The sequence below is a fragment of the Centruroides vittatus genome, unplaced genomic scaffold (genome assembly GCF_030686945.1).
Source record: "Centruroides vittatus isolate TY-2023 unplaced genomic scaffold, ASM3068694v2 contig_150, whole genome shotgun sequence".
NCBI classification, from domain to species: domain Eukaryota; kingdom Metazoa; phylum Arthropoda; class Arachnida; order Scorpiones; family Buthidae; genus Centruroides; species Centruroides vittatus.
Window position 1 is genome coordinate 2959207 of NW_027120928.1, and position 13654 is coordinate 2972860.

The 13654-nt window shown below is 26.5% G+C and overlaps 1 protein-coding gene across 1 annotated transcript in view; it reads right to left on the reverse strand.

Annotated features, from left to right (window-relative positions):
- Positions 1–13654, reverse strand: part of LOC136968636 (guanylate cyclase 32E) — a 173630-nt gene that overhangs the window by 25802 nt on the left and 134174 nt on the right. The window contains exons 8-10 of the mRNA XM_067262638.1: positions 6455–6527; positions 6139–6247; positions 5628–5807 (exon numbers count right to left, since the gene is read on the reverse strand). Of these exons, the coding sequence (XP_067118739.1) occupies positions 5628–5807; positions 6139–6247; positions 6455–6527 (362 nt within the window). The remainder of the gene's footprint in view (positions 1–5627; positions 5808–6138; positions 6248–6454; positions 6528–13654) is intronic.

Below are 13654 nucleotides of genomic sequence, written 5' to 3' on the forward strand. Positions count from 1 at the left end.
TCAGGAAATTTCTGCATCTTCAGATGTTTAGTCTGTGTTGGTCAACTTTTGCAAACTTGAAAAGGATTGTGAGATTCGCTCACGGTTTGTACTTTTTCGCCTCCATGGCAGTGTTCTTCGTGTTTTGTGTTTTAATCGTATCGAATGTGCCATTACGTTCCAAGTACTGTAACTTTATTATTTTTTTCCGATCATTTTAACATTTTTCATTTATTTTTCAGAAAAAAAAATTCATGTTAATTATGAAACGTTTTTAAAGAACCTAATCTGCGTAACTGCTTAAGTTAGCTAGATATTTTTCTAGAGATTCCCTGCACTATTTTCAATTACACTTGACTAAAAGAGCCTTGAACAGTTTAAATTTACAGAAATTCTTGTAATACAGTTCTGGACCAAATATTCAGCTTGCAGAAATCCGAAATTATCAAAAACAGGCTATTTTTCAAACTGGCTAGTTTTTAATTGGGTGGGCTTTAGTACAGCTGTAGTTCCGTTTTGGTTTCTGCGGCATACACGTCACATGACGTCAGTGCTAGTGTAACTGCTGGCACATAATGCGTTAAATACAATTTCGTTCTTTATTTTCCATTGTTTATTTTATACAATATTTAACATGTCCAGAAAACAGGAAAATCCAAACTCCGGACGACTTCTGGTCTCAAGCTTGCCAAATAATTAATAAATTCAAAAAGGTTTAAACAATAAATATTAAAGAACGAATATAAACTATTATTGTATATTTAGACCGCTTATGATTAAGTTTGGCTAGCTATTTGAGGTTTTGATTACATATATATTTGGGTCTAAACATGCATATATTATTTTGAATGTACGACCTATATGGAGATTAGGAGAGAACCATCTAGAGACCCCGAAGAGGTCTATTAGTGATATATCTTTACGAGGAACCTAATGGTGTAGTTAAAAATTGCGAGAATGGCGTTCCTGATGACTAAAATTAGAGCTAATACTTATTTACATTTTCTACAGGATTCTATCAGAGATAACAGAGATGCCCAGAACTAAAACTAATCAAACTTTTAACATGATTTTAATTTTAATGTTTGTCCTTATTACATATTTTTTTTTGCCACGGCAATGCCGGTATCTAGTTAATCTATATAATGGATAATTAAAAAATACATATAAATAATTAAAAAAAGTAATAAAGTAAATGCAAATGGCTAGAATATTATCTTTCTATTCATTACTGCTAAAGGGAATATTTTAATAAGTTAATATTTAAAAAAGTAATGTGTTTAGATTCCATTTAATTTATATATTTTTTTTAAATTTAAATATTGAAATATAATGTCCTATATTGTAAATAAAAATGCTTGAAACCATTTTCTAATATTTATTATGTCAGTCCTTTGCTATATTATACAAATAATATAAATTTGGCTTGTATAATTATTAAAGAACTTTTTATAAATATTAAAATAACACAAAATTCTTTAGCATCTAATAATTAAAATTCTGAAGATTCCAAGTGAATTTTTTATGATTAAATACTGAGTAACAGGAATTTTATATATATATATATTTATTTATTTATTAAGTAAACGTGTTATAAATTAAATTTTAAAATAAATAATTAAATATTAAATTGAAGAAAAAATATTTTTTCGTGGTATAAATATATTATTTTTACTTCCTATCTTCAAGGCAATTTCTGATAAATTTAAATGACTTTTTTTTCCTTTATAAACGACTGTTAAAACTTGCATTTTTGGCTTTTATTCAAAAATATTTCTAGAATATTTCACATCAGTGGCGTCATCATAATCATCATCATGACTCAAATGCTTTGTAAAAATATTAATAGAAAAATACAATAATTTACGGTTATAATATAAAACTGAAATTCTTTCCAGATTTTAGTTTGAAATTTTTACATATTTAATACACTAATTATTTAATTTTTTAAATTATTTTTTACGAAAATTAATAATATAATTATCTAATTATATACGTTATGTAATTTTTATACAGTTCGATTTTAAAAGCTGATTCTATTGTTTAATCGAGTCTTTTTTTCTAAAACATTGCCTCGGGTTTTACTTTTCCTGATAAATAAAACAAATTTCTTTACATAAAATTTATATTTTATAAAAAAAATAATAAATATTATACAATTTAATTTTAAAAGAAGAGAGAAAAAATTTACAGAAATTGAATTGATTTTATAAACTTATATAATATTATGTTTCGTATCAAATAATAAATGAAAGCAATTTTTATTTTAAAAAAAATTACTTAAAAAATTATAAAAATAGCATTTACAATTTCATTTACAAAATGAAATAAAATAACACAATTATAATAAGAACAACAGAAAAAACAAAAATAATAAATTCAAATAAAATTTATTGTTTTAAATTAAACTATACACTGTAAAAAATAAGTAAAGTTTTATTTAAAATATAATAAAAAGTATTAATAATAAAAAGAATTTTTATTCTCAATGGAAATAAATTTTACTTTATAAAAATTGAAATAAAAACAAATTCATCGTAAATATTTCAAAGTTAATATATATTTTTGAAAAATAAAGAAAAAACAATTATATTTTGTTAAAAATAGATTAAATTTGTTGATATTTAATATTTTATAAAAATATAAACCAGCAAATTTATTAAATTAGGGATATTTCGTTTCATTCTGAAGAAGAAATACAGACAAATTAAAAAATATAAGAACACATATTGTATTTTATGCCAAGAGTTGTGTCAAGTTAGTCAAAACCTTCCATCCTTTCCTATCTTACAATTTTCCATTGCGGACCATCTTTCAGTTTTTCTGTCCTGTTCCTCTTCTTTATCTCATCTGCCTTTTATTTTCTGTTTACAACGTCTTTTATTCAGCAATATTTGAAAAAAGCCCTTAAGATCGGTAACTGACTTTTATACATCGCAAGTAAATTTCGTTAAATATGTATACAAGTAATGTTCAAAATAAACCACTCAGTCGGTTTGACGAAAACACAAATTTTATATTTACAGTAATGACAAAATAATCCAAATTAGAGTTACAATTAATTATGCACAAACAATAATCCAACGACAACCGACTATTCCCGTACAAATTCGTCGAAAGAACTCCTTACGAACAAACAGACTTGTAATTAACAAAACCTCCGAGTCAGGAACAAGTTCGAACACAACCACCTGACTTCCAACGAGAGAGTTAGTTAGCACCTCGATAACGACGATCTCCCTTGATCCGATCCGATCCGATCACACCATCCCAGCCGATCGCGATACGAACTTAAATAGTCGACGGCGTTCGAACCCTGCTCCAATCAAATTTGAATGTTCCCGCAACGGCCGCCAACGGTCACTTCCCGCCGGCCAATCGTCCGATGGTTGACGATTCGAAACTTAACGGTTCTTCCCACGGAAGTTCCTAACGGTCGTTTCCAACGGCCGATCCTAACGACTTTTCCGTTATGACAGTTCGTTATAACAAACAGGTGGGAATCGCGCGTCTTGGCGATTCCATACCTTACAATACATATATATATATTTTCAAATAATTTATTTAATCGCTGTATATATATATATATATATATGTTTTATTTCAACTGTTTTTCTCCTTCAGATAAGAAATGATATATTCAAAGTCAATAAAATATCCATTATTGGATAACAGTCTACGATTGAATCTTACAAAATCTAAAATAGTTATTTTTCAAAATGATAATTTTAAGTTTGAAAATTCAAAATGGAAGGGTTCTAAGTTTGTTAAATGGTGGTTTAGAGGTGTCTCAATTTCGGTTGTTTCACAATATAAGTATTTAAGTGTGACCTTTAATTAAAATGCAAATGGAGTTTATTTATTAAAGCTAAACAATTTTGATAATTATATTTCTAAGCTGAATAATGGCATATTATTACACACCTATTGTTGGTGGTATAAAAATTTAAATAAATCTTTATTTGACTGTTATTTATAACGGTAATCTTTCTTATAATATGGCAGTATTAATGCAAGTTAGATGTAATTCATTGAGTTTTTTTTTTTATGTAACTACAGAAGGAAAATTTGCATGTGTGGTACATTTGATTCATCATTGGGTGCATATTACGTGATTGAAGTTTGTGCCTTTTTGTCAAAACTACGTGAGGAGATTGTTGGTGTTACCTGCTTTTCGTTTAATAATTTTAGAAAAGTAATCTCTGGTACTGATTCGTTTTTCAAGATATTTATTTTTATTAAAACAGTTACATTGTTTATCTCATGATGTTGGCTTTGTGGTAATTTGGCTTTTTTGTGTTTCTTCTTTTAACTTCATAGTGAAAGCTGTTAGTAATTTTATGATAATTGAGCCCCGTTGGCGTGGTTTGTATGTTATTTAACCACCGGTTAGCTTTTGGTTATTTAGAAGACTATCCGATGTGTGAATAAAAGATTAATCTGATTATTTTTTCATTTTCTAGGTAAGATATAACATAGTTTTCTGGTTATTTATTTATTTGTTTGTTTATTTTTTGAATAGCTTTCCCAATTTTAGGTTTATAATAGAATTTCTTTTTTTGATTTATTATTGTATTTTAATTACAACTTGTATATATTTGTTTTATATTAACTGATATGTTGCATGATCTTGTACGATTTTTTGTATATTTTCTCCACGCATCAAGGTTGTACCATTGTGCTTAAATAAATAAAGGTATATCAATTATTTGGATAAATATACGACGTACATGGGTCAGTCAAATGAAAATATTAAAATGTGGGTCAAAGACTCTAAAACTATGTAATTTTTCCAAATAGATAATGTTGTTGAAAAACATCTGGGAAGAGAGTAATAGATGGCAGCACACCCTGGCTACATTTATGACGTCAGAACAGAAGTCTTAAGATGGTCGCCCCAGCAGGAATAAGCAACATTCTGCTATCAGATTGTTTTAGTAGTGAAAAAGTAAAAACAGTAGAAATTCATCGCAGAATGAAGGTTCAGTATGGGAGTGCACTCATGTCTCTCCGTCAAATGTCGAGTGGCTTATAAAGTTTGAAAATGACATGACTTCTGTGGCTGATGCTTCGCGACTAAACCAGACTCACCGAGTTGTGATACCACAGTCAGCAGCTGAATTTAAACATATTGTACAGGAAAATGGCCGTGTTACAGTGGATGTGGTAGTTATATTATTGAATGTCAGTCATGGTTCAACGCACCGTATCATCCATGTTGAACTTAATGTGGTACTTCTGCGACAAGACAATACTGGACCACATATTGCTTATTCTACAGTTGCAACTATCGATGAATTGTACGTAGAGTGAGCTCCATATCCTTTGTAGTATAGAGTCTATACTTACCAGACTCAGTTGGTTGGATCGTTAAAAAGGCATTGAGTGGCAGAGTTTTCACACAAGGATAAAAGTTTGCAAAAGACGATGCACGAGTGGCTGTAAGTACTCAAAAGAATTCTATTTCAGAAGAATCCATGGACTTTGTAACCGACTAATAATATACATTGCAAGAAATGGAGACTAGTGAAGACTAGTATAGTTGTATGAGTCCATAATCGATACATTGGAAATTTATTTACAAATTAATTTTTTCATTTGACTGCCTTGTATATAAATTAATTTTTCTAAAATACATACAAACTTACTGTTTTTAATTCTTTTTTCATTTTTCTAGTAATATCGATACTTTTTCTGTGAAATCTTCTAATTGCAAATACTCTTCCACGATAAACTCCAATTTGAGTATATATTGTTGAATAGCGAAAATCTGCATCGGGATTTGAACTAAGAGAGATTTGGCTCGTTCTAATTAAAGGATGAAAGTTCTATGAAATATAATAATAAAATAGTTAATTTTTTCTGTATTTAATACACTAAAATGCATTATATTAGATATTAAACTTTGATTAATGAATAGCTCAATTGGAAACCTCAAGTAAGAAAGAAAAAATAAATAAAAATATATATACGGGCTCAAAAATAAGTTAACTGTATTTTTATACAGATTTATGCAAAGCGATTTATAAAAGCCCATGTTAAACAGGATGAATCTTTTTTTCTGGATTTGAATTAAAGAATTTATATAAGACAGGAATTGTCTTACAATGGTTATCTTATTTTTGGCCCTTTTTGTGTGTATATAGATCAAATATTTACTCTATTTGCTTTTCCTGATACAGTAGTCGGTGTATATTCATTAATTTGTATATCTTTATAGTCAATCTTCCAAATTAGACTATCCAATTCTTGTTCGTACGACCAATATCTATAATAAATAAACTACACACTATAAAATATAATCATCACAGACTTTATATACTTTATATATAGAACTATATTATATGTTGTAGCATGTAGAAGTATATATTTTGAATAATTATCTGAATATAATTAATAAAAAATAGGAATTTTTATAAGTTTTGTAATTTAGATTATTTACTTTAAACTAATAGTTTATAAAAAAATATATTACCTGTATATTAAAAGGGAGAAAATTAGGAAGCCAATAGCTAAGCCTCCAGTGATCCCAAAGGCAAATTTCCACACTATCAAGAAAAGCAATTACTTGTAATTAATTGTAAAGTGACCTGAGTCTAATTATCGAAATACGTAATTATATCACAATTCACTTGTAATTAATGCTTGAAATTTCCCAGTGGTAAATATATGTACATAGATTAATTCATTAATTTAATAAATTGAGACAATCTAAACATTAAACTCTGCATAAAATACTAATTATCATAGTTTTAATTTTTTTATTATACATTTAAAGCTTCTTTGAGAAAAATTTTAAATAAAATATGAAAAATAAAACTTATTTATGTAAAAATATGTATTTTAGGATTAATTTAGATTAAATGAATTCATTTTTTCATTATAATGAAATAATTAAACGTACCTTATATGTTATGTAAAATAAAATATTATTATATTATATGATTGTAATGATGATTAATAGCGCATTTAAATCAAATTTCATTAGCATATTTTAAAAAAATCTAAATGATAAAATATCCTGTAAATTTGGATATTGAAAAGGGAGGGAAGATGCAGATGAGATGACAAGTGGGACAAAATGACTTGTTCTTCTACAGCATTATTATTATCGTCATTGTGATGGAAGTCTATAACGATTCTATTACCAAAAAATATTCTACAAATTAAATATTTATAATTGTCAATTTACTGGAATTTATATCCTTCTTATCCCTCTTACAAGTGTAAACCTCTTATGTACAGCACATATTGTAATCTACTCTAAAATTAAACTAATTATGCAAAATAAAACTTTCTAAAACGTAAGACATTTTAAAATATTTTGTATACAACATATATATTTTAACTTAATAAAAGTAAAATGTATTTATTCATTTACCTTATTCTAAGGTAAATGCATTTATACATGAAGTATATCCGCACTTCATGTATAAATGCATATATATTTATGCAGATTATGAATTATATTGTTATTAAATAAATTGTTGTGTGATCAGTTATAACACGATCCATATCACCAATAATCAAGGTAATTGTAATTTATTTTTCTTACATCAATAAGAGAAACGGTGCATTGCTCTCTGTAAAGGTTCTAACTTACAGATTAGAAATTATAGAAACAAATTAAAATTCTTCCCAACTTACTTCCTATTCAAAGGATGATGCAGGATTCTCTCAAATCTTATATATTAAAAATACAGCAAGCCCTGGCTTTTACAACTTAATTGGTTCTCGGTAAAAAAGCCACCCGTCGTAGAGCGAGAACAGTATTTCCTGTGAGCTCAATTGAGTTAATGTAGGTGCTTTAATTACATTATATTATACAGAATTAAAAATACTATGATAATATACTTAAATAGGACTATTATTACTACTTTTACGATTATTGTTCCAAGCAGGAACAATAGTCGTAAAAGCGGGGTTTAATGTATGAATATAGTATGTAATAGATCTTTAAATTAAATAATAAATATTTAATGTATTTATTATTTAACAAGTTTTAATTAATTTATAATTAATTAAATAGAGTAAAAATATCGTTTATCGAATTTTTGCGAATTTATTTACTAAAAATTTAATAAATTTAATAAATTTGTTATAAAAATTCATTAAATATAAATCAGTTAAAAATATTATTTAAATTTATTACAATAAATTTAAATTAATTCACACTAAATCACGTTAAACCGATTTTAAATTATATTAATTCTATAATTAAAAAGTTTAGTAATGGGGAGTGACTATTTAATATATATAAAAAAAATCGAATTTATCAATATAATTAACCTAATTAAAATATTTAAGTTTAACAAATATATTTTATGTTAATTAAAACATCGATTGTCTTTAGTAGATCGCGACTTACATGTTGAAAGTTACATAGCACTTCTTACTATTTTCATGTTATATTTAAACAGGACTATTGACTAACGAAGAAACAGAAAAATATTAATTACACACTCGAAGTTTCAATTTGAAGTATCCATAATTAATTTTCAGAACTATTAATAAATTAATTTTTATATAAATATAAAAATACACACGAAGACAAATGCGTTAAATCAACAGAATAATTTCTTCAATTATAAATATGACCTTGGATTTTCTCTTTTGATAAATCTTTTCAAGTGTTCAGTCCATCGATCGCTGTTTTCTGCTCGGTTAATCTTTACTAGTTATTAAAATTTAAGCTTGTACCGTTGTACGAAACTCCGCCAACAAATTTCCAAGTTTCCACTTTTAGAATTATTGAATATGTAACCTAATATTTAATTAAAGTTGTATCAAACTCAATATCGAAGAGATAACGTCACAGTAGAGAGCCCAATACTAGGTTTTTCTTCCAAATTTAAACATTAAAACTTTACCGAACAGAAAAATAATGATGATAATTCAATATATCGTGCAGTCTCGATGTAACGACCTTTTAAGGGACTGTATTAAACCCTTTAATATTTCGAGATTTCACTATATACAATACATAAATAAAAGAAAGGATCAACAAAATTATTTACTACATCGGATGTCACTATATCGTGAATATATCGTACTGCATCCTTATGTGAAAAATCAGCTCGATGTTTATATCTAAAATTTCTAAGTTTTCGGTATTGTACACAGTTATTTGTATGAATTAAAAATATATAAATATTATCCCCAATAAATAAATTTTTATTAAAATATAAAAGAAATAAATTTAGAATATAACCAACGATTTTAACGTGTTGACTTTTATAAAATTCCAAGAGGGATTTATTGATGTGGCACATGGCATTTGCATGAACAATTACTGCAGTATATCATTTTAGCTTTATAAGAAGAGGAATATTTAATGTAAATAATTGATTTTTTGTAATATTCTACGTTTTAAATGTGCAAAAGAGGAAGAAAATTAGATTTAAAAAATTCTTAAATATATTCTTTATTGTTGCCACAAATAATTGAAGCGTGGAACGTGTACTTTATGCCTTTTTATTGTTGCCCATTGGAAATAGATAGGTAACACCTATATTATGTTAAATAATATAAATATATATATCTATTGTTTATATAAAAAATTATAAGATTTTTCAGCATTTTTTTAATTAAAAAGTATTTTGGTTTTTCCATAGATTTCATAAGTGTATTGAAATAGTTCGATATTTTTAAAATTGAAATTAGCATAAAATGAGTAATTTTAAAAGCTAAATGAAGAAGTTCTCCCTTTCTTATAAAAAAAAAAAAATATCAAATGTCAATTCTCTTCTTTGTATTGAAAATAATAAAAGGAAGAAAAAGTTATGCGTATTCTTGTTACATAGAAAAGAATTGCATTTTAAAATTTTATATATACATATACATAAAATAAATAATAATAATTTAAAAATTCAAATTTAGTCCTTTAAAGTTTTATTTTTTACACAATTTTTTTAAACAAATTTCTTTTAAAATATGGGCATAAATATTTTCATATTTTATAACTTTAATAAAAAATTTATTTATTTAATAATAATATATACAGATATTTGAATATATTCTTTTTACATTATTCTACATTTTATAAAACTTTTTCTTTGTCGTGGGATTTATTATTCTTTTCATCATTCAAAACTTATTAAAAGAGTATAAAAAGATTTCAAAAAAGTAATACGTTAACGTCATTCTCCTGTTATAATTGAATTTATATATATATATATATTTTTGTATACAGAATCCATTATAGTAAACTTAAAATTGAATATTCTTTTAAATAATATCTTAAAATAAGAAATTCTAAGTTAATTTTTTTAATTAAATAAATAAACACATATAAACCGTACATTAAATAGAGCCAAAGTGATAACGTTTCCGCCATTTAAATTGGCAGTAAATCGAGACTGGCGCTAAACCGAAGTATCTCAATCAATAAAAATTATATATAGTGAGAATAAATTGAAGTTTGGAAATTACGTGATTGGATGCTAACAATATTATTTGTAGTACAAATTCGTAATTTAGTAATGTACTTTTGTACATTAATAAATTATGCTAAATAGCGCTATTTAGGAGAGTTCTATAATGAGATTTGACTGTAAAGATGTTAAAATATACTTCACTATATCGAGACTCTTCGCGGTATAGTGAACTTTTAATCATTCACTAAATCAAAAGTTCGTTATGTACATAAAGAATAGCAAGGATCAACAGAATTGTTCACTTTATTAAGGAGGGTCACTATATCTGATCAATGCTGTTGCAGATTATTTCCTAGAAGCGAAAAAGGAATAAATTTTAACAATTACTTTTAATAATTAAATTAGTTTTAATTTTCTACAAAGTTTTAAAAGCAATATAAAGTTGTTCTTTAAGTTCTGTTGTTTAAATTTAATTCAATTAAGTAAAATTGGATTTCGAGTCAATGAAGTCGATTGAACACATTCTGTAAAATATTTACAAAATTGAAACTGTTTCTTCAGACTTAAGTAATGCTTTTTAAATTAAATTATATTAGAAAATTAATTAATCATCTCGACGATTAAATGATAATAAAATGTATTAAATCATTTCATTATAGAGAAATGATTATTATGTTTACCTAATTATGATTAGCAAGTTGTATAATGATGCCATTTAGGAATGTCAATCTATAATTTTGTTAAATTTATTTATTTCTATTACAGTAAATTGCAATTATTACTTTGTATCTCGTAGATAAAAGTTCATTCTAAGAGTCGTACTTTAAATACGGAAACATGAGGCGCTAGCCTGAAGCCTGAAGATATAGGGGTCCCCAATAAAGTTAATGATAAAACTGGTCATGCAAAGGTACAGCAGTACATGAGGCCCGAGTGCTACAAGAAATTAGGCTCTCCCCTTCAGATTTCAAATAAAAATATTTTTTGGATTCTGATATCTTTAAAGGGGCCTACAAGTAGAGCTTTTGATGTCACGAATCCCGAGGAGTGTAAGTTTGTTGTATATAGAAACATGACATGTGGACGATTTGCTTAAGGGGTACCTCCCTGGAGGACTTTCTATAATAAACTGGCCCTACAAACATCCGGAAAAATCCATGTGGCCAGTCCGTTTTCGACGCTCAAACTCACGATCAACTTCAGTGGTGTTATCTACTCGACCACTAGAGTGTAAGTACCTGTACTTTCGAGTTTCTGATGTTTCTGATTCTCCGGTAAAGTGGAATTAATATGAAACATTTCCAAATTTAAACGACTTTTTTAATAGAACACAATTCTTATACAATTTTTTTAACACTTGACAGATATTGTGATAATCCAACTGACTCGTGTTCAAATTAAGAAATTCCCTATTCCAACTCAAGTGTCAAAGAGCTTAAAATTGGTTTATAGATTAACATAGTACAAACGACTTTAAGCATTAATGAGAATTTAATCTCTTAACTAAGTGCAGCTAAGTAAATTGAATATTCATCTGGCACTTGGTTAAAGATTGTTTTCGTTCCTGTTGTTGATAGAATCCAATCGATCTGAAGAGCAGCTAAATATAACTTAAAATGCGAAAAAAATATAGCAAGAAGATTAATTCGACTGTTTAAAATATATTAGTTTACAATTATATTTTATTAATTTAATAATTCGATTTTTTAATATTTAATTGCAGTTAAATTTACACGTAAGTTAACAATTTTTCGTAAATTTGCAAACAATTTTTGTCGAATTTTATTTACCGTTAATTATTTATATCAAATTAAAATTTGATGCATTTATATTCTTTTTTGTTAATTTAATTTTTAATAAGTTAATAGAATTATAAAACTAATTAAAATTAATTTATCACGTAGATATTTGATATTAAATTTTTAAACTGATGAGGAGGAGAAGGAAGAGGATGAAGATGACGAGAATGAGAATGCAGAAAAGGATAATGATAATTAAATTGGAAAATATTTTAAAATAAAATTTTAAACTCAAATTATTATTACATAAAAGTAATTCTTCACTCTTACAATTTATCAAACATATTAGCATTTTCCTGTGACGATCTGTCAAATCAATCAAAAATATTAGCATAAAACTTATCCTTTTAAGTAAAAAATCGTATTTTTTTTATTATTTAAAAAAATAAATTATCTTTCACTAATTTGAATTTAGAATACTTTAGAATTCGTTCAGTGCATTAATTAATAAAATTTCACTATTATTTTTATCTGGAGAGAAATTTTGGACAGAAAAATATATTTAAAAAAAAACAGTATAAAATTCAAAAATTATTAAATTTAAATATAAAAACATTTCTATATTTGTCTTTAGTATAACCATATAAGTCATTAACTCGATTATAATAAAATTATTAATAAATACGTTTTACATTTACAGTTTTTGCCACTACTTAAACAAAGGATTGCAGAAAATAGTGTAAACTTTGAAAGAAATAGTCCACTTTTTCAAAATGTTGGAAAACTCTTCGTAAATTAAAAAAAAATATTAAGCCAACATTTCAAAGATGAGCACTATTACCGGTGTTTCTATCAGTAAAGAGAGCACACTTTGTGAGAATAAGATGCATGCTTCGTTATTACAGGAAGCGGTTCAGTAATTATGACACAGATTTTAAGATTAGTATATCATGAAAAATGTTAAAAGAAACATTTTGTAATTTAATAAACGAATTTCCAAATTAGAATAAAAGTTTCTAGCGGTTTCAAAGATTACAGTTGCAAAACACAAGTTGGATAAAACCGAGTGGATAAAGCACTAAACACTGGTAATTAGTCGTGGGTTCGCACCTCGCTAAGTTGCTGACCAAGTGGAGTTTTCTGGGTCGTTTATGACACCTAAATAGGTGTAGGTGTTTCTCATAGGGAGGACAGATCATAAAGAGCTGCGTTGTTAAGTTTTCTAATTCATGGTAACAAACTTTCAAGACAGGACCATTACTGGCAAGACGGGTTATAGTGATATGTATAATGTTCTAAATCTGTACCTTTTCAGTCTCGTTTCATTTTGTATATCTTTTTCCGTATGTCCATTAAAGGAATAACTTATTCTCCATTTTTTTAAATACCTATAGACAGTAGTTTTACTGATATTGAAATTCGATGCAGTTTCGAGTACTTTAACGCCATTTTCAGGCATTTGTAATAAAATTTTAATTTAATCAATCGACTTTCTTCTATTTCCCGCAATAATTAAACATACTATCAGATAAAAAGTAGGGTTGTTGCCTTTAAAAGTTG